General features: G+C 38.8%; 2 protein-coding genes and 1 non-coding gene across 5 annotated transcripts; 2 read left to right on the top strand and 1 right to left on the bottom strand.

The window, feature by feature from the left end:
* The first annotated feature begins 118 nt into the window (after positions 1 to 118).
* TRNAF-GAA (transfer RNA phenylalanine (anticodon GAA)) lies at positions 119 to 191 on the top strand. Its single transcript has one exon. It is a non-coding gene; the product is annotated as a tRNA-Phe (tRNA).
* Positions 192 to 2,330: 2,139 nt separating this feature from the next.
* Positions 2,331 to 4,470, bottom strand: LOC135586172 (GATA transcription factor 12-like). 3 transcript variants are annotated; one of them, XM_065193357.1, is made up of 2 exons: positions 3,766 to 4,470; positions 2,331 to 3,557 (listed from the first exon to the last, which is right to left on the bottom strand). In XM_065193357.1, exons 1-2 carry the CDS (start codon positions 4,081 to 4,083, stop codon positions 2,601 to 2,603), a joined length of 1,275 nt encoding a protein of 424 aa, XP_065049429.1. In that variant the 5' UTR covers positions 4,084 to 4,470; the 3' UTR covers positions 2,331 to 2,600. The 3 variants fall into 3 exon arrangements, with proteins under 3 accessions (XP_065049429.1, XP_065049431.1, XP_065049430.1); XM_065193359.1 differs by having other exon boundaries at positions 2,331 to 3,398; positions 3,766 to 4,461; XM_065193358.1 differs by having other exon boundaries at positions 2,331 to 3,401; positions 3,766 to 4,456.
* Positions 4,471 to 7,822: 3,352 nt separating this feature from the next.
* Positions 7,823 to 19,425, top strand: LOC135679513 (dolichyl-diphosphooligosaccharide--protein glycosyltransferase subunit STT3A-like). The gene is made up of 23 exons (XM_065193349.1): positions 7,823 to 8,029; positions 8,184 to 8,246; positions 8,883 to 8,938; positions 9,032 to 9,103; positions 9,190 to 9,295; positions 9,387 to 9,437; positions 9,619 to 9,714; positions 9,890 to 9,949; positions 10,024 to 10,137; positions 10,263 to 10,349; positions 11,021 to 11,124; positions 11,266 to 11,361; positions 12,853 to 12,973; positions 14,574 to 14,654; positions 14,732 to 14,863; positions 14,984 to 15,220; positions 15,640 to 15,783; positions 17,701 to 17,887; positions 17,973 to 18,070; positions 18,480 to 18,559; positions 18,647 to 18,734; positions 18,936 to 19,025; positions 19,107 to 19,425. Exons 1-23 carry the CDS (start codon positions 7,910 to 7,912, stop codon positions 19,170 to 19,172), a joined length of 2,349 nt encoding a protein of 782 aa, XP_065049421.1. The 5' UTR covers positions 7,823 to 7,909; the 3' UTR covers positions 19,173 to 19,425.
* The last annotated feature ends 1,617 nt before the right edge of the window (positions 19,426 to 21,042 follow it).

Raw genomic sequence — 21,042 nt, 5'->3', positions numbered from 1 at the left:
TCTTCTTCTGCACTTTGCCTTGATTCCATAGACTTGCGTTATCTTCCCTATTCGCCGCTGATGTCTTCTATTGCTAGTCTAATGCTTACTTTAATCTCATGTTGAAAAGAATCAGATTGCGGGGATAGCTCAGTTGGGAGAGCGTCAGACTGAAGATCTGAAGGTCGCGTGTTCGATCCACGCTCACCGCAATATATGTTTTTTTTGCTACTTATTCTTCATTCTCTCTCCCTCTGGCATTTTCTTGTTTGGTTTTAGGTAAAATCATATATATATATATATATATATATATAAGCTAGGACTAATGTATTAGGGATATTATTTTTCTAAAATTGTAATAATTTTTCTTATTATTAGTAGACATTTTGGGAATATATAAAGGAATTTAAATATTTAAATATTTTTAAAAAAAAACTTTGAAATGATAAAATTAGTTGATTACGTCGATAATTAACATTAAATTAATGTCTCCTAACCCAAAATCTTAGTTGTGACATATTTTGATTCTGGGCTGGTATTAACCTATTTTAGTTTTGTTACCAAATACAACAATAAACCATGGTGTTTAATATATTATCTTAAATGAGTAATTATTGATATCTTTAATGAATGTTTTATAAGCTACGACTAATGTATAAGGGATGTTTTTCTCTCTAAAATTGTAATGCGTTTTCTTATTATTAGATTATAATGATTTTCACTAGACATTTTGGGAATATATAAAGATTTAAATTTATAAATAATTTTTTAAAGAAAAATATTGAAACGATGAAATTAATTGATTACTTTGAGAATAAACGTTACAATAATGTCTCGTAACCCAAAATCTTAATTGCGACATGTCTTCATTCTGGGTCGGTATTAACCCATCTTAGTTTTGCTACCAAATACAACAATAGATCGTTATATTCAAACTGTTTGGTAGCTACATGGATCTTCTCCTGTAAATGAGTTTTGTATAAGTTTAGACTAATTTCAAATATGGGATTAGAGAGACAGATTCATCAAGTTGATGAGAGTAGATTATATTATCGGGTTAAGTAAGTCATGACAAATGGTGTTAGATAGGATGTAATGTGCTTAAAAGATTTTTTAGTAGGTTAATTGCATAGACATCAAACTCTATCAAAACCAACTTTGAAGTGCTGTTTGGTTCCTAAGTCGATGCCTTTGGTGCTTCTCCTTACTCTCCTAAATTTTGTGCAATCAAATTGAGGTTACTGTTAGAGGCTGTACACAAATATTCAAAGGGAAAAGTGTAGGGGTATTTATTATTTTTTATTTGAATTATTTTTTCGATTTGGTTCAGTTAAAATAAGATAGTATGAATTGAAATCAATTCAAATATATTTAATCGGATTTGATTAACTGATTAATCAATTTATAATCTTAAATAATATATATATATATATATATGTATGTATTAAATGAATTGGTTCAATTGAATTGAATCAAATCAAAATCTTGATCCAATTGGATGTCATGTTATTTATAAAATAAGATATTTGGATCGATTTGATTAGTCAATTTGAATTGATTAAAAATTGAATTTAGTCAAATTAATATATTTTAAATTAAATTAGTTAAATTTGATTCAAACTGATTAATTGAATAAAAAAACAATATTCTTGAATCAGAATTATTTATCATTTTTAAAATTAAATTATCGACGTGAATAAGACGTCAGCCTAAGAACCTCTTTCCAGACATGACGGCATTCTCCACATGCAAAGGAGTCGAAGCAGTGCCAAGTCACCCACCGACAACGACGTGTACTTGTATCCCACGTGCCAGCACGTGCTCGGAGACGTGACCGGCGGCACTGCTCGTCGTGGTCGGAACAGTAGAAGGGTACCACGTTATTCCCGCAACGAATAATGGTGGACAGCCATGTGACCACTGTTACATAGCCTTTCCCTCTGCCCCACCACGGATGGATTAATCCTCGTTGTCGATGTTCGACTTTATCATTCTTTAGGATCAGCAGCAGTGTCTGGGATCCCGAGGACGCTCCTACCAATGTAGTCATTGGTACACGTACCTTCTTCACCGATGGGATTGGCACGTACCAACTCCTCTATGTAAGTTCAGTAAAACGATGCACGATCCCGAGGTGACCGCACCCCGTAGAGCTTTACTGCCATTCGAAAGAGGTGACCCTTTGTTCTTAACGTTCACGTTCCGAAAGCTTTGCGGGAGCACATTCCCATGTTATCTATAGAGAAGGCACTCCGCCATCACCATCTACTTGACCTGCATTTAGAAAGAAGAAGAAGAAGATACATGTGTGAGATGCCGTGAGTGGGAATAGACAACACAGAGCAAGAGGGTTGAAGTGAAAGACTTGCAAGTTGTCTCATTTCTTGATTTCTTTTTGTGTGGAATGAAGAAATGTTCGAGCTACAACTCAATTTGTCCTAAGATTAATTTCTAGTAAAAGGAGCTGATTAGGAAAAAATGGAGGACATTGAAGAGATGCTAAAGAGGAAAAAGCATGAAAAATAGCCTAAATCCTTCTAAATTAATTTCTACGAGAGCTGCGAGAGCTTTTTTTGTTGTTTGGCCCCTCGACGCGATCGGTCCCTCCTAAGATTACACCATTAGATGAGATGCCGGAAGTCGGGGCCGTGGATCAAGAAGTCGTCGTCGTCGGCGGCGGCGGCGGCCACCGGCATGGGTCCGTCGTAGAAGGAGGCGACGCCGCCGGCGTGGAAGAGTTGTTGCTGCTGGAGCTCTTTCTGGCGGCGGAGCTCGAGCACCTTCCGGTGGGAGTTGGAGTGTTTGGAGACCACGAAGGTGGGGCTGGCGGCCGGGCGGTACTCCGGTACGAGGCGGCCGGACTTATAGCGGACGCCGCAGGCGTTGCACAGCGTCTTGGGGCCCAATGGTCCCGTCCGCCATTGCGGCGTCTTGTCAGTCTGGCAGTGCAGGCACTTGCGCCCGTTCCCCGCCGCTACGGCGGTGCCTGCCGTCAGGTCCTTCTTCTTCGACGCCGGCTTCACCGCCTTCTTTCCTCCGCCGCCAGCGGAGGCCGCGGCGGCGCTGGCGGGCACGATGAGCTCCGACTCCGGCGACGAGGCGGTCGCCAGGGATGGGGAGAGCACAAGCAGCCGGGAGGACCAGCTGCAGGGTGCGGCGCGGGAGCGCTTGCTCCGCGCCTTGCCGGGGACGATCGCCTCGGGACGGAAGGGGGCCACGTGGTTGACGCGGCCACCGGCGGCGACCTGGGTGTGAGCGGAGACCTCAGTTCGGGCAGCTGCCGCGGCGGTGGTCGTAGAGGAGGAGCCGGTGGTGGTGGAACTAACGCCGGAGATGGGGTGAAGCTTGTGGAGGTCTTCGCTGGAGAAGGATTCCTCCACGAAATTAGAAAGCCATTCCAACTCCGCCAGCTCTTCGTACTGCTGCATCCAAAAATGCCCAACAAAAACATTAAAAATCGATTCTTTCGACAAGCCTCTGGCTTCCACACAATTTTCCATTTCCGGTACAGATTTGTGTTCTCGAGTGTAACTACTAATATACTGTGAGGACGTTTCATCTCGCTTTCTTCCTTCTTCCTGTCCCCAAAAAAGACGAACCAGTAGGAGACCAAACGCAACTCTAATTCGGAGAAAATGGTAATTATATTAGAAAATGCAGTTCATAAAATTATCCTCTTTTTTTGGGCCTGAAAAAAATTCGGGAGTAATTAACGGGGAATACAAATGACGGAACCCCGATGAATTTTATGGTAGTCTTCGTCGAGGGAAGGAGATGTGGGATTACCGGCTCGCACAGGTCGCCGGAACGGCTGGCATCGGCGAGGCTCCGGCCGACGAGGTCGTTGGAGAAATGCGGCTCGAGGCCGGAGAAGGAGTTGCTGCAGCTATCCACGGCGGTCACGGTGGAGGAGTCGGTCGAGTTCCCGGCGGCGGCGAGCGTACCTCCCGTCTCGTCCTCCTCCTCGTTGGAGAAGTCGAGCAGGTCCTCCAGGGAGAACTGGTCCTCCCCACCTCCGCCACAGCCGCCGGCCTTTTTCTCCGGCCCGCACTGCGGGTTCCCGCCGCGGTAGAAGCCGCCGTGGAAGTACTCAGGTGTCTCCATCGCTCCGAATCAGGGTTTATGAGAGCGAGCGAGCGAGAGAGGGGATCAGAAACCAAAAGGGGAGACGAAGCCAGGGAGAAAAGGTGGAGCGGGGTACGGTTTATTTGAGGGTGACCGTCGGACTACTGAAACGGGCGTGCAAGAGAGAAGCACATCGTCGTATTTACCCGCCGGTTAGTCATACTTATTGACACCTATGCCCTCACTCGTCTTCTGACCACGAAGCTTCAGATTCTGTTTTAGTCCGTTAACTGACCGTTCTGTCCTCTCGTCTCCCACCAAATAACGGAAAACTAGCAATGTGCCGAGGGTAGTAATGAGATTTCAACAATTTTCTCAGGACAAAGTGGCTTAGACGTAATGATTAAAGGGCGGTTTCCGTTCCGTTCCGTTAATCCGTCCGATTAATGGCTGATTTAAGGGTAATGGTATAAGAATTAAGGAAAAGGGGTTATTAAGAGTTCAATTCAACCCTCCTAAGGAATCGATCCACGGTGTTCGTGGCTGCCACTCGTGCGGTGGCGTCCAAGTTTACAGCCGGATTCCTCTGCCCCCCCCTCCTTCTCCCTCATGTAATTTCCTTTTTCTCTAATTTCTTTTTTATTTCTTAGTAATTCCCAGTTTCATCTGCTCATCCCATAATAATATCCACGTCATCCGCCTCGTTGGTAAAAAGGTTCGGGAGGAAGAGCGAGTCTACCGTTGGATTCCTTCTTCCCTAAACGTGGCACGTCGTGATGTCTTTGTCGTTGAAATGTTATCCCGCTTCGACAATCGTGCATTCGATCATTCCTGGAATTAACGATCCTGATGAGACTCGTTGTTATTACCACTGCAAAGCGAGAGCACCGAAGTCGTAGTAGCTTAAGTCCGACTAAGACTTCGTATCGCTATTAATAATTGGACCACGTTAACCCAGTGCCATTCTTTACGATGGGACCGGAGGGGGCACGTGATGAGGTGTCAGCGATCATGTGGGTCGCGCCTCGATTGGGTTCCTCCTGCGACGCATCGGAACTCGATGGCGTGGTTCCAACATTTGATGTCACGATGGAATCGAAGTTGTCCAAAAACCATATGCTCACGTGTCAGATAAAATAAAAATGTAATTTAAAGTCGATTTTGATAGTGATCCTTTATACCGTGGTTGAGGGATCAACACGGTTCGGTTCTGTCCCGGGTATGCAAGATCATTCGTGTCAGTACTAGGGCAACGGGAGTCATCGTTGGATAGGGTCGGGCTTGAGCTTTGACTTCAAGATCCGGAGACTCCCTCTTTGGCTGGTCGCCCTCATTTCTATCGTCTGTCCTTGCACACAGATCAGGGTCAGGAAGGGGACTCCCGACTTCGACCCCTCCAAAGATTTAGTTAGAACCGGATAAAAAATGGGTCAAGAATCGATCTCCTTCATCGTCGCCGTGATGAGTTTTTATCCTTTAGCCCGAAAACTGATAGTACTTATCATATTTATGGTTGTCGATCCATCAGGCGGTGTGCTTACACGGGCGTGGTCCATTATGTTGACCTTGATGTTGATGTGATTGTAAACAGTAGTTAGAGAGCAGGTTAACAAAATATGTCGTATCAGATTTAAAGTTACTTTTCATCTAAAGGGTTTGGTACGAAGTTGGCCCATCCATTGGCTAATCGATTCAATTGGCAACACTACCAACATCCACGATGAACGCTCACCCTCCGAATTGTACGAATAGTACCATAATTGTGGGACCATGTGGGCCATGATTCCAATAATTATTATGCTGACAAATGTAACTACTGGCCATTAAATTATCACATTTTATCGTAAACTATAAATAACACGAGTATTTGTTATCTACAGATGTCATCCTTTCAAAATTAACGAATATCAAATATGATTTTACTGCGTGTGGACAATGAGGACATAAAACAAGATTCAAATTCCCTCACACTTCTGTATATACCACTACAATAATCTTGCTTGATCTATTCCCCACGTCTTCATCTGTTTATTTTGCATGGTTGGCATTCTTATTCTTAAATTATTTTTTTACTTTTTAAGATTATGATAATAAAATTTTCATTACATCAAATAGAATATATGATGCTTATACTTGGATTCAAACTCGAGACTCATCAATTATGTTAGTGAACAAAAGTACCATAGCTGATGAGTCACGGTTAGATACGTGGGTCGACGTCGGGAACTTCTGGTGGAATGAGTAGGATGCTGAGGTGGCTGTGCCTCTTGAGCGTCTCGGGCAAGGGTCGAGCCGGCGGGGTTTGGTTGAGCCCTCGTGGGGGTTGGTGCTCCGAGGCCTGTCGACTTGAGTGTCGTTTGTGGCGGATTGTGCCCTCTCGTTCCCGGGGTGGTTGGCAACTTTCCTTCGCAACGTGGGTGCACCCTTGGGAAGGAGGGCGACGGACCACCCTCCTCTACGCATCGGATGATGACTCCGGGGTGAAGACGCCCGCCGCTCGGGGGTGCCCACCTCCCTACAAAATGGTCTTCGTCGGGTATTTCCCGACTTTGGCCCCTTCGACGAGAAAGTCAGTCCGCCCTCTTTTTTCTCTCCCCCTGGCCGGGCTTCGGGCAGGGGTTTTTATACCTGTGTGCGAGAGTTTGTTGCGCTTTGGTTCAACGTGGCCGTTGACTTTCGTGAGGGTGGGACAACTTCTCTGACGAGATGACATCTTTTGTGGGTGACTGAGCGGCGTCAGACGACACTATCCCAAGAGCAGATGGTACCGCCCTGAGCTCCCGGGGTGGTCAAGTTGCACAATGTATTATACTGAACTTGACGTGGCGTGCTCTTCGTGGTTCTAACGGCGTGTGGTGTTACGTTCGTTGATGATGATGTACGATGTTGCTGGTTGCACTTCTAGAACCAAAATATGTCTTATCAAATTATAGCAATAAAATTTTTTTCATAATATTTTATAATAAGTTTTATGGTGGGATTGTTGTCAGAATGTCGTTGATAGAGTCATAAACTATCTACTTATTCTTCTCAGTTTGCACGATTGATAGATCAATCGTGATAGAATTCTTTTATAGTCTCGTGATAGAATTCTTTCGGATATTATTTTTGAAAGAAAAATGAATCGATCACAAGCGACACTACATTAATCGAGCTTAGATGGTGTCACTTAAGCATTAACTACTTAGGCTATCTTTATCCATTGAATTATGCTTGTGAGATCTCAATTGGTAACTCATAACTTAAAATTTGTTTTGTATGTCTTATTGATTGATAATCTATTTTTCAGAGTCTCGGTATAAACTAATGGTTTATAGACATAATTAAACATAATATCCTTTCATAGAGTATGTCTCGTTCTTATTATTTTATATCCTTCCTTCTTAGATGAAACTCGGAGAACTCACACTCTGTATTCGAGTAAATAAGATTTACCCACATTAAATTGAAATAGACGATGAAGGTGATGCTGCACGAATCTTGATTGCTGCAATCAACCATCGATCTAGAAAATGGACGGTGGGGATCATCCCAACTAGTCAAAGAACTTCAACGGAGGACCACAAATGAAAACTCTTCAATCTTCACCGTCCGTTCGCATCCTTGGGACCTGAGCGAAATTGATCGACGGACGCGATTATTACATGCTTCTGTGGCAACCATCCAGACCTTCCGAGTGAGACTTTTACACAAAGACCCCGCACGAAGGCATAAATGATCGAGGACCATTTAGTAATTTTAATGGATATATAAAGGCCGGCTTCGGGCCGGGGAGCCGATCGATGAATCCGAAACCCTTGCAAAGTCTTCGTCGCGGTCTCGTCTTCCGTCCCTTCGCCTGCTCCCGTGCTTGATCCCGCCGTCGATGGCGGCTTCGTCCGAGACCAAAGGGGAAGGAACCCTGAGGAAGGCTTTCGGGGGCGTTCTCGGCTTCTTCATTCTCCTCCTGATCGGAGCCCTCGCCTTCTCGATCCGCCTCTTCTCCGTAAGTCCTGCTACCCTCGACCCTTCGCTGACGACCTCGAAACCCTAGATCTGAAATCCAGAGTGCAGGATTGGACCGGATACTTGTCTTTCTTCCTGGTTTACCGATTTCTGCTGATGTAGTGACGTTTCTGTTGTTCGATTTGAACCACCAGGTTATCAAGTACGAGAGCGTGATTCACGAGTTCGATCCGTACTTCAACTACAGAGTCACTCAGGTTTGATTCCTCCGAACTTCTCCCTTCCCTTTCTCTTGCACACTACTATGACCGTTTCATTGATGCGAGCTTGTTCTAGAGCTCCTCGTAGTGAGTAGTTTATCATCTCTTCTTCTGATTTTGAGGGTTGTTTATGTACTCGATGTATATGGTACCAAGATACGTTGACATATGAGACCTAAACGAAATTGTAGCCCCTGGAATCTCGAACCTTATGTTGTAAATCGTAGAATTTGATCTCCTATAATAAAATCAAGAGATCCTTCTTTTTCATATAAAGCAATGAAACGATTCATCATTTTCTTTTTTGGAAAGGCAATCTATGTTACAATCTTTTAGCATTTAGTATATGATATAGAAAATTCTTTAGAATAGAAGCTTTCTTTATTTCAGATGGAGTCTTCCAAAGTTTCATTCAGCACGCTTTATAGGAGTAACAATCTTGTAGTTTCAAGACATCATGATAATAGGATCTCTGGGCATTGGTACAATCACAGTCTGAAAATAAGAGTTCATAGCATCAACCATTTTGCTCTTGGAATAGGTGTCCTGAAAAGTTCCATATTGTTCTGTCAATTTGTTTCTTTTCTTAAAATGTACATCTTCTGTCCCTGATGATATTACTTACTGTTTCAGTTTCTTACAAAGAATGGAATATATGATTTCTGGAACTGGTTTGATGATCGAACCTGGTACTGCATCCATAAACATGTCTACTTAAATTGCAGAAACTCCATGTTTTATTGATGCCGGGTTGAGTTTATGTTTGCACTGTTCATTGGTAGGTATCCCCTTGGTCGTGTAATTGGTGGAACTGTTTACCCTGGTTTGACGCTAACAGCAGGTTCCATATGGTGGTATGTCTGTGAGATGTGTAGTAAAGAATTACATTGTTGTCAGAGTCTTAATCGAGCAAGAAAGCATCTATTTTTTTTTATTGCAGGCTGCTGAATAACCTGAACATTCCTCTGTCAGTGGAGACCGTCTGTGTATTCACAGCTCCAATCTTTTCAGCTAATGCATCTTGGGCTACATACCTTCTCACGAAGGTAGACATATATTGTTGATCTTTGCTTTTCATGTTTGTCCAGATACCTGGCAATTGCTTTCTTTGTCATGCTTCTTACATGTTTGTTACAGGAAGTTAAGGGAACTGGAGCTGGATTAACTGCTGCAGCCCTATTGGCAATGGTAACCATGTACTCACTTGTGTATTTTATGGAAAATGAATGATGAAAATATGCATCTGAAAATAAAATTTGCTTTCCAATTGGGGGTTTCAGTGGCAACATTTTTTTTTCATATGTTTCTTTTGATCTGCTCAATTCTTTCAAAACTCAAGAAAGATCTGTTCTGTCTTCTCTATGTGCAGGTGCCCTCGTACATATCAAGATCTGTGGCTGGTAGCTATGACAATGAAGCCGTTGCAATATTTGCCTTAATATTCACGTTTTATCTTTATACCAAGGTAAAAAAAAACTAATTAATTTGTGATAAAAAATCATTTTTGAAATCTTATTATGAAATCTAGTTTATATTGGCTCACTTAGCCAGTGTTTGGGAAATATTGTTTACTTGGAACACGTAAAAGTTATCATTTTTTTGTTATGCATGATTTGCTGATATCATGAAACTGTATGCAGACACTGAATACGGGATCACTCTTCTATGCTACCTTAAATTCTCTGTCATACTTCTACATGGTATAATGTGCTCTTCCCATTTTGCGCCTCATCTCCTAAGCAAATCAATTAATTCTATGTTTTTCTCTTTACAGGTGTGCTCTTGGGGAGGCTATACATTCATCATTAACCTTATTCCAATGCATGTTTTGCTATGTATTGTAACTGGTCGTTACTCTCCACGGTTGTACATTGCCTATGCCCCTCTTGTAAGTATTAGCAGTTGTGTAGGTGTTTGCTATCTATTTCTTCTTATTTTTAGGGTATAATACATGAAACTATTTTCCGATAAAGAAAGATTATTCTGGTCAGTTTAAATAGTGCATATACGCAGGTTGTTTTGGGAACACTTCTAGCCTCTTTGGTGCCTGTGGTGGGTTTCAATGCCGTGATGACATCGGAGCATTTTGCTTCATTTTTGGTCTGTTTTTCGATATCACTACTTTATTTCTGTAGAAATTTATTTGGTGCCATGCAATGTTTACATTCTTTCTAGACAAAACTTTGCTGTTACCTGCTCATTAACAACTCATACATTTTATTTCTTTTCTAAGATTCCTGTCTGATGCAAAATTTGATAAAAAATTGTCTGACAATTTAGTTTATATTATAATTTAATTTGCTCAAGTATGTTTACTTGTTTTATGACATGCCAGGAAATGCCAATTATTTCACTGATTGGACATCGCTCCAGTCATATTGGTCTTCTGCACTAATAGATATTTATGGTCGGCTCACTTTACAAAATAACATTACAAAATCTATCATGTTATTATTAGGTCAGGCTATATGTTATTTTTGGGAGGAACAAACTTCGATTGACTTTGTGGAGGCCCGCATGTCATCGGACTGATATGAAAAGTATTGACTTTGTGCACATCAAAGTTACATGTCTTTTCAAAACATGGTTATATGTATACATTGTTTCTTTTATATCATTACAGTATTACACTGGAATGCTTGTGGTATCATCTGCTGATGTAAATGAATTGCTAAAACTTTGTTCTTTTTTATTTCCCAATGACATGGAATGTATTGTTTGTAATTTGTGTTCCTTGTGCACTTCTGCTAACATTGTATGAAATTATGCAGGTTTTTATAATAATTCATGTGGTTGCACTTGTTTATTATATCAAAGGAATTCTATCTCCCAAGATGTTTAAAGTGGCTGTGACACTTGTTGTGACGATTGGCATGTAAGTTTTCGCATTCTGCAGTTCACGTGTTGTTTGCAGATACACAGTGGAAGCATTTGATAATATACAGGATGACTACATGAATTAAATAATCTTATCCATATTTGACATTCATTATTCTCTAAGAAACTTCCCTTTCAGTGCTGTTTGTTGTGCAGTGTTGGCTATTCTTATAGCACTGGTGGCCTCTAGTCCTACAAAAGGTTGGAGTGGGCGTAGCTTGAGTCTTCTTGATCCGTAAGCATCTACTCCCGACATTGATTGTCACCAACTTTGATAGTCACCCATAAATATTTGTAATTTATAGGCCTTTTAGAGTAAGTTCTGCAATGTTAACAAAAAATGCACTGCAAGAACGATAGTAAGGGTTCTGAACTATGGTCATGTACATCTTTTATATTACATGGTGCATTGATGTGATACTAATCCTGAAAGGATAACACAATCTTATTTTTTACTTTGTATAATAAAAGTGAACAAATAAACAGTTTGGAAGGATTAACACCCCTTAAGGAGGCATAGTTACTGAACTAAACATAAATACACCTTTCTAATATGCATCTTTATGCCTTTGTGGTTGGGTATGCATAATCTATTGACAGATAAAAAGCTATCCTATATTTGGCATGGGAAGCATCTGAAGTAAATAAATTTGATTTTTTAGCAGTGGAATTAGGCAGAATATATTTGGTAGTTATGGCCATTTAATTTTTCTGGCATACAGCTATGCAGGTAACATACTGATAAACAATCTGCTGGTTTGACTATAGATCCACCAAACATGTAAATAATTTCTTATCTAGCACATTTAACATGGGAATTGAGATGAAAACTGTCCCTTTGCACATGACAAATTCGACATATTAACAATTTGGCATCCTTAAATATGGAGCCTACTTGAGTATGGTGAAGCTACACAAGCACAATTAGAGCAAAAAGGGACCTAAAAACCATCAGATAAGCATGCTATCCTTAACATAAATGCTGAGGTATATAATAGTCATTAGAAACATTGATGTGATACTAATCATGAAAGGATAGCGCAATCTTTTTTTTTTTACTTTGTATAATAAAAGTGAACAAATAAACAGTTTGGAAGGAGAAACACCCCTTAAGAACAATATTTTGAGACATAGTTACTGAACTAAACATAGATACACCTTTCTAATATGCATCTTTATGCATTTGTGGTTGGGTATGCATAATCTATTGACAGATAAAAAGCTATCCTATATTTGACATGGGAAGCATCTGAAGTAAATAAATTTGATTTTTTACTTAGATGTTAGCAGTGGAATTAGGTAGAACATATTTGGTAGTTATGGCCATTTAATTTTTCTGGCATACGGATATGCAGGTAACATACTGATACACAATCTGCTGGTTTGACTATAGATCCACCAAACATGTAAATAATTTCCCATCTAGCACATTTAACATGGGAATTGAGATGAAAACTGTCCCTTTGCACATGACAAATTCGACATATTAACAATTTGGCATCCTTAGATATGGAGGCTACTTGAGTATGGCGAAACTACATAAGCACAATTAGAGCAAAAAGGGACCTAAAAACCATTCAGATAAGCATGCTATCCTTAACATAAATGCTGAGGTATATAATAGTCATTAGAAACATTGGGCTAGCTATCTTTGAGTGACTGAAAGATCTAAACAATCTCAATCTTGATATATCATCTTGATCCTTCTATTCTATTGATGAAACAGAACTTACGCAAGCAAGTACATACCCATCATTGCTAGTGTTAGTGAACATCAGCCACCGACATGGCCTTCTTATTTCATGGACATCAATGTGTTGGCATTCTTGGTTCCAGCTGGTATTGTTGTAAGTGTGTTACTTTCTATATTTAGCCTTCAACTTATACATGCTTGTTTCATCCTTTATGTGTAAATATGCTATGATTATTATGGTTATACTTTTTTTCTAACCTCTTCTATTTTACTAGTGGTTGGTTTGTCTAGGAATAAGGTTATAGAACACATACAGCTATAAGAATTTGATCTGCAACCATGCATGCTTTATTTTGTTGCTGCAATTTTCAACTGTAAGATTTCTTGTATGTTTATAAAAATTCTCTGTTTTAGTAGACACTTTGTTTTTGCTTGCTTAAATCATGTGGTGGGTCATGTTGCTTCAGACGGTGAACTTCCATGAAACATATTTTAGAACAATTGTTGTCTTCTAGTTGAACAAACTATCCCAAGAATATTCTTCTCCTATTGCATAGGCTAGGTAGCACCTAATAAATTTCATCAGCAGTAAACTGTTACCCAGTGTATTTAAAAGCGATAGGCACCAAAAGACGCTAAGATCCCAAAATGGTGCTAGGTGCCCACTCGAGCAAAACAAGGCACTTTTGAATAACAAAATTTTAAAAATATATGCTATGATTGATAAATATGGTCAAAAAAATAAAAATGACACATCAAATTGAAATCATATAAAGTACCAAATTAAACCTCCCAGTGTTTTCAATATGATGTTAAAACAGTTTTAACTCGTATAGAGTAACGATGCACCACCTCAATGGGGTGCAGCAAGTTAATCAAAATGGGATAGTGGGGGAAGGAGAGGGTATGGAGGAAGGTGGGGGAATGAGAGGGTAGCGAACAAAGCTGCAATGGCGAATGAATGAAGCTACAATGGTGGACAAAGGCAGAAGACGAGGTTGCCAACGGTAGCGGACGAAGGCGGTGGACAAGTTTGTTGACAGCGGCAGTTGGAGCTGCAATGTCGGACAGAGCATACAAAGGCGACAAGCATAGGGTTTTGCTTTCGCTTTTGGCTTCTTTTGCTGGGTTGGCTACGAGAGGGGGTTGGTAGGGAATTACATTAGTTGGTTCGATTGAACCAACATACTCGTCCAATCGAACCCAGGGTCGAAGTTGGCCCGATTTGGCTAAGGTGCTCGACACCTGAGCTTAGGCGAGTGCCCGAGCCGTGTTTCATTGAAAGTTGAAATGCCTCACCATGAGGTGTTGCGAGGTGCTCGTGTCTCGCCTCGCCCTGTGCCTTTTGAAAACATTGCTTCTACCTCACTTAAGTTCTTCATTGTTACTCTTTATCTATTTGCAGTTTTCAATTTGCTCTAGTGTTTTATGCTTTTGACAACGGCGGTTAGGTATTTTTTTCTTGTCTGAGACATTTAATTCCCATGGCTGATATTTTAGAAGAACCAGTCTTTACAAGTTGAGTAGATCATCCCAAAGAATGTTTTTCCCCTACCACATGGTCCGAGTAGCACCTAGCAAATTCCATCAGCATTAACTGCAAATATGCTTTAGTTATTCACTACGAGGATCTTTATTTGTCTAGTTTTCAGACTCAGAGTACTGCTTGCATAATGTTTATTTATTTATCATGTCAGATTATATTATTAATTCTGCCAAATATTGACTAGGAAGTATTTCAATATGTAATGCAGGCATGTTTTTTGCCTCTGTCTGATGCTAGCTCGTTTATGGTTCTGTATATAACAACATCAGTATACTTTTCTGGTGTCATGGTAAGTGTCAAAATGTGGAGTTGATCAACATCACTAACAAAAAATTATCATCCTCATTGTTTGCTATATTTTGGCAGGTGCGTCTTATGCTTGTACTAGCTCCAGCTGCATGCATTATGTCTGGGATTGCACTTTCTGAAGCCTTTGATGTCTTCACACGGTCAATAAAACTTCAGTTGCCTAAATTATTTGAAAGTCCTCCTCCTGGTGTATGTGACCGTGGACTTGTTTCAGTCTGTTATCCATTGAACTTTTTTAAGAAGGCCTAAACTTGATGGATTTTGTTTTGAGTAGCCCTTAATGCTTTTTGTTCTGATATGAATTTCAAGTCAGGGGATATTGATTCCGCTCAAGATGAAGTTGTAAAGGTGGATAACAAGGCAGCAACTGATAAATCTGAAACTGCTCCAAAAGAAAGACCATCAAAGAAGAATAGGAAAAAGGAAAAAGAAATTGTGGAAACTACTATTAAAAGGCCTCTAAAGGCAAAAAGACTTCTGGTGCTGCCTCTGGAGGCATCTGCAGTCGCAATTCTTCTACTGATCATACTTGGTGCTTTTTATGTGGTATGAAAAATTCTTGATTTCAGATATTTGCTAAAGTTAGCACTGTTGTCCTAGATCATGATATAGTTTCAATGGTTCTATTTTTGTCAATAGTTAAATATAGAGATCTATTAATTAGTTTGCAAGGTTAGATCATTCATGGGCTCTTGGCACCATGAATTTGATAGGTTGTCACTTCAACAAGGACCTACTTTTACATTTATTGATGATAACTAGATATCTGCAACTTGACTTGGTTAGGACCAACTTGTTCATACCACTATGAGTAAAAGCAAGGAAAACATACTGAGTTAATGGATAATATGGTTAAGATATATTCTTTCTGCAATTCATGTATGCCATATAGCAATGTGGATATAGGTTTGTATTGAGGGCTTTTTTGGGGCATGCTTTGAAGGTTTTATTATTATTTGTTACAGGTTCATTGTGTATGGGCAGCAGCAGAAGCTTATTCTGCCCCATCAATTGTTCTAACATCTCATTCCCATGATGGATTACACGTTTTTGATGATTTTCGCGAAGCCTATGCATGGTTGAGGCATAATACTGATGTAGATGATAAGGTTATTTCTCATTCCCTTTCCTTTTTATGTCTATTCTGCATGTTAATTTATGTTTTTGCTCGATTCTCTAATTTTCCAATAATAGTAATTTGGTTATTAAGTGAACAAAAAATTTATGTTTGATATACTTATGCAACTTATAGTTCTTAGATGCTTTTCTTGACTAAGGTAGGCAATTTCGAATAATACCGTCCGGTACGATTGGTACGTACCGGTCCGTCAGCTTATCGATACATGGACAACCCGTTACCGGACGGAACAAAAAAAAAATATTATATATATATATATATATATATATATATATATATATATATATATATATATATATATATATATACCGAGTAGTATACCGAACGGTATACAGTTTCGTACCGTACTGAGCAAATGTCGAAACTTTTGTACGGTATGAAATTGCATACCTTATTCTTGACGATGACTATCAAGAAAGACGGGATAGATGAAATTATGAATCATGTATATCTTTGTTTTAGTGTTGTGTTGTTTCATTTTTTTGAATCACTGAGAGACCAAAAGGACTGGAGAGTCCTGTTTATTTATAAAACTCAAAATTGTGTTGCATATCTTTGATGATGAATACCAGCTGAATGATTATGTTAGAACATATAGTTTCTTTCTGATGAATGAAACATGTAACTTATATGAATTCGATCTCTAGTACTGTTAGTAGTTATTGCAGCAACTAATCCGGATTTGATGTTATTGTTGCTGCAGCAGTTAATTTGGGTCTGATATTGTTGTCTTACAATGACTCGCTCATAATCGTTTGAACCTCATACAAGCTTAAGCATGTGAATGAAGAAAAAGCTATTTGATGGATCATTCATATCTGATATTTTGTGTTATTTGCTGGAACTGGTGACAGTGTACTCTTTGTGATTTCTTAGTCTTGTTTCTTTGTAGAGAGAGATTAAACATTATAAGAATATAACCAAGTTAGGAATATAATGAACTCACTTTATTGCAAGACCTAGGAGACTAGGTTTTTAGTATTGATTCTGATACATTTCGGTCGCTGGTCTAACCGGTATGGTACGAAGACACCAGATGGTAGGCTGACTTCTACTGGCCTGGTATCACTATAAAAATAATATAAGATTAAATATTAATTGGTGCTGACTTATATGGTCCAATATTGTTCCATGGATAAACCAGTAAATACTGTTGACATGTACCGGTCTAACCAGTATTTAAAACCTTGATAACAAGATGGCGATGTTTTCCAAGGTCTCAATTCTGGTATTGGAATCAGGCTGTCATCAGTAGTTGAATTGGTCACCTTTCATCATTCTAGATTGTACAAAAGCAAAACCTCTAGCCTTTTAAACATGTGACTTCTAGAAATTTAGGAAGGTTGTTTGCTGAATATTTAAAGGTAAGTTGCACAGTTAATATTTTCTTCAGGAGAAGGAACCATAAGTCAACCTTGAAGGTAAAACATACCTAATGCATTATATGACTGTGGGTGCCTTTGTTAGTGAAGGGACATATAATCACTTTGCATTGGTCTTATGATATAGTTCCAAACATGCTTGTTCTTGCTTAGGTTGTGAAACTAAATATGGATATCCTAAAGTAATTCTCATGATCGGCTCTCTTTGGTTATTTCTTATACTAGTCTGGTGTGTAGCAGATGGTAATGCAAAGGCACTTCAATTTGTTCAACATGTTCAAACCCAAGCTATCTGGAACCTTGAAGCAGAAATTGTTAAATAGTATCTCTTCCTGCATCCTGAAAAATAAACTAAAATGTTCTTTTTCTGTTGTTTTGTCTTAAGCCATATCAACAGTAGAAGTTGAATATGCTTGTCTACAAGATATATAGAGTGCATATATTTCAACTATCCCCAAAGAATGCCTTGTGTGAATCAAGTTTTTTAAAAGGATAAGGTTCTGCAGGTTGCCTCTTGGTGGGACTATGGTTACCAAACAACCGCAATGGCAAATCGTACTGTCATTGTTGATAATAACACCTGGAATAACACTCATATTGCAACTGTTGGCACTGCTATGTCTTCTCCAGAAAAGCCGGCATGGGAGATATTCAACTCCCTGGATGTCAAATATGTTCTGGTTGTCTTTGGAGGTTGCCATATTAATCTGTGATCTCCTTAAGAAACTTTATTTAGATACTTGGATTCTGTAACTTTAAATTTTCTTGCAATGGTTAGGTCTTGTTGGCTACCCGAGTGATGATATTAATAAGTTCCTTTGGATGGTTCGAATTGGAGGAGGTGTGTTTCCACATATCAGGGAGCCTGACTACCTTGTAAGTTCTGCATTTTTTTTCTTTTATTGAAGGGTATCATATTGCAACCTTTTGTTTGTCATTTTTCAAATGATTGATTCGATGGAAACACTTCTGAATTTTATAGATTTTCATCAAATCACTGGCAGATGGTACTATATCTGTTGTAACAAAGCTATGTTAAACCAAATGTATAATTGCATGAAATTTATCTGGAATGTTTACTAGTGAGAAATATACAAAGTTTTGCTGCATATTCTTGCCATGTACACTAAATAAATCTCAATATTTTGAAGAGCACCATTAACTGTGTATGTTATAGCTTTAGTAAGTATTTCTGGAACAACAGTAAGAGAATTTTCTTTCGTTTAGTAGATGTCTATATATAAATCTGAATGCTCTACTTTTGATATTCCCGTTCTCAAAAAAGAGGGATGGCCAATATCGAATCGATGCACAGGCAACTCCAACAATGTTGAACTGCCTTATGTACAAGCTGTCTTATTACAGGTTTGCAAATCTCTCTATTCGGTGACCTGATAAATAGTTAATAGTTACAAGTGAGGCTCCCTTCTGTCTGTCTTGCTTTGTTTCCAGGTTTGTAGAAACAGATGGTAAAGGCTTTGATAGAGTCAGGAGGACAGAAATAGGGAAAAAACATTTCAAACTAACCCATTTTGAGGAGGTAATATCTTTTTTTGTTTTGTTTTGTTTCCTTTGCTAGATTGCAGACTATTATCTATAAATGAATGTAGCTCTTCCGATTGGAGAACTGCTTCGTTTTTCCACAAGATTGACAAAATCGGATGTTAAGAAAACAAGTTACAGGATTTTCAATGAATGAATCTGCAACCCGTCAAATTATTTGCTTTTGTGTTTGTTCCAGGTGTTCACTACACATCATTGGATGGTCCGTATTTACAAATTGAAACCCCCAAAGAATAGGATCCGGGGAAAATCAAAGAAATCTAAATCAGTATGTGGAGGAACTGTACACAAGTGCTTGGAATTTAGTTCCTGCTAAGCATTTCTTATGTCGTCCATCTCTCTTTTGCAGAATTCCAAAACAAGTCCAAGCAATTCGAAGAGGCACGGTAACTTACGGAAGAACCCCTGGCAGTGATTTGAATAAAGCAAATTGGCCGTCCGGTATAGTGTAGCTGGCCCTTCCCATAGACTATTCTTGCCGTTTTGCTCATGAACTATTGGAAGAGTGAGTTGCAGCTAATAGCGGCGGATGCTTGGCAGAGGACTAAATACAAGACTATGATCACACAGTCCCTATTATATCTTTTATCTATTTTTTGCCTTGCATCATCAGGGGGAGATATGAGATTTTTGATAGCTTAACAAGAAAGACCCTTTTAGATTTGTCATTTGTCATGTGATAGTGATTCATCTGTGTAACCTCGGATCGTTTGGCTTGTAACGGTGGATCCCAACCAGAGAAGATAGCAGAAATAGCATGCTGAATCGTTTTCGGCAACCTGATAATATCGATTTCCTTAGTTGAAAACGAGAATGTGGGGCAACCTCCGTTACAAATATCAACTGATATCGTTTTATACCGCTTTAAGCTCTTAAGTTCATGAGGGTAGTAGAAGTTAAGGCGTGAAATAATTGTTCAGTTATTCCTTCTCCTAAGGTTAGAAGCCAAGGCACTCGTATTTCATATCTTGTTTCACATTCATGATAATTTTTCGTAGGGCATTTGGGTTGTCCCTGTTGTTCTCATAGTCACTATATGTAAGCTTATCAGATACAATGTAATTTTAATTTTAAAATCGAAGATATAATCAAGTTATACTTCGCAGATATAATCTCATATTTTAATTTTTATATTATATTATATATATATATATAAATCATATATATATATATATCATATATATATATATATATATCATATATATATATATCATATATATATATATATCATATATATATATATATGTATATTATTTATATATTTTTAATTGATATAATCTCATATTGGACCAACGGTAACATATATATATTATTTATATTTTTATTGATATATTCATTGTAATTTAATGTGTGAGACTCAGGTAATATAAAATCTTCTCTCCAGATCCTCTCTAATTGGTCCAATATGGAAGTGTATTCCGTTGAATAATTGGCTGTGCGTAATAGATGAAGAGACATCCTTGCATATTGAAAGATTTAGGGGGAGAATTAAAATTCTGCAATGAGAGAGTGAGGGAGGGAGAGAAAAGAGATTTCGACAGAGGAGAGAAATTTGAGAGGGAGAGACGGAACAGCTGGACTGTGGTGAAGCATGTTACTTGTGTCATCATCACATGATCTATTCAAGATGAAAAAAAAAAGGAAAATAAATACAGAAAAACAGAAGAATATATATATATATATAGATTGAAGATTAAAAATCTCGATGAGAGATACTAAAGATTTACTTTTTTATAAATCAAAATTCCGTCAATAAAGAAATATCAAAATGAAAAATTATTCTTCAAATCAAGTTAAAAATATATTTTATATTATTTTTCATGTGATCGGATCTATAGAGGGGGATATAATATTATTATAATACACCATCACAAATGAACTAGTAAATTTAAGTTGAAGCGATAATACATCATCAGAAATGAACCACCAAAAAATAAAGGTATATAGTAACTTATTAGGCGTTAACTAAAGCGCCTAATAAGTTACTAATATGATTCAACCCCATCATATTGGTTTAGTCGATCGAACTAAGTTATTATTATTATCTTTTCTAACAATGAATAAACGACGAAAACAAGATTTAAACCAAGGACCTTATAATAAATTGATCAACTAGACTTAAGCTATAGCCCCTTCCTTCGACAACCACCCGTCAATACATATACTAACCTGACAAGTAAAGAACACCTATCGTCGATGTTTGGCTTTTCCTTTGACACCACCTCCTTGTTTTCCTGTGGTGCCACTTAAGCCCCCACCCGGAGAGGCAACCATCAAACGCAAGG

Source organism: Musa acuminata, chromosome BXJ1-7, assembly GCF_036884655.1.
Source record: "Musa acuminata AAA Group cultivar baxijiao chromosome BXJ1-7, Cavendish_Baxijiao_AAA, whole genome shotgun sequence".
NCBI lineage: Eukaryota > Viridiplantae > Streptophyta > Magnoliopsida > Zingiberales > Musaceae > Musa > Musa acuminata.
This window is presented reverse-complemented; position numbering and strand designations above follow the sequence as displayed.

Bases quoted from the DNA above. Each gene is read 5' to 3' on its own strand.
- LOC135679513 (XM_065193349.1), top strand. From the start codon at position 7,910: ATGGCGGCTTCGTCCGAGACCAAAGGGGAAGGAACCCTGAGGAAGGCT. The intron at 17,888-17,972 runs GTTGCCATATTA...TGCAATGGTTAG, and splicing joins TGTTCTGGTTGTCTTTGGAG to GTCTTGTTGGCTACCCGAGT. The intron at 18,071-18,479 runs GTAAGTTCTGCA...TTCTCAAAAAAG, and splicing joins TCAGGGAGCCTGACTACCTT to AGGGATGGCCAATATCGAAT.
- LOC135586172 (XM_065193357.1), bottom strand. From the start codon at position 4,083: ATGGAGACACCTGAGTACTTCCACGGCGGCTTCTACCGCGGCGGGAAC. The intron at 3,558-3,765 runs GTAATCCCACAT...TTTTGGGGACAG, and splicing joins CCGGCGACCTGTGCGAGCCG to GAAGAAGGAAGAAAGCGAGA.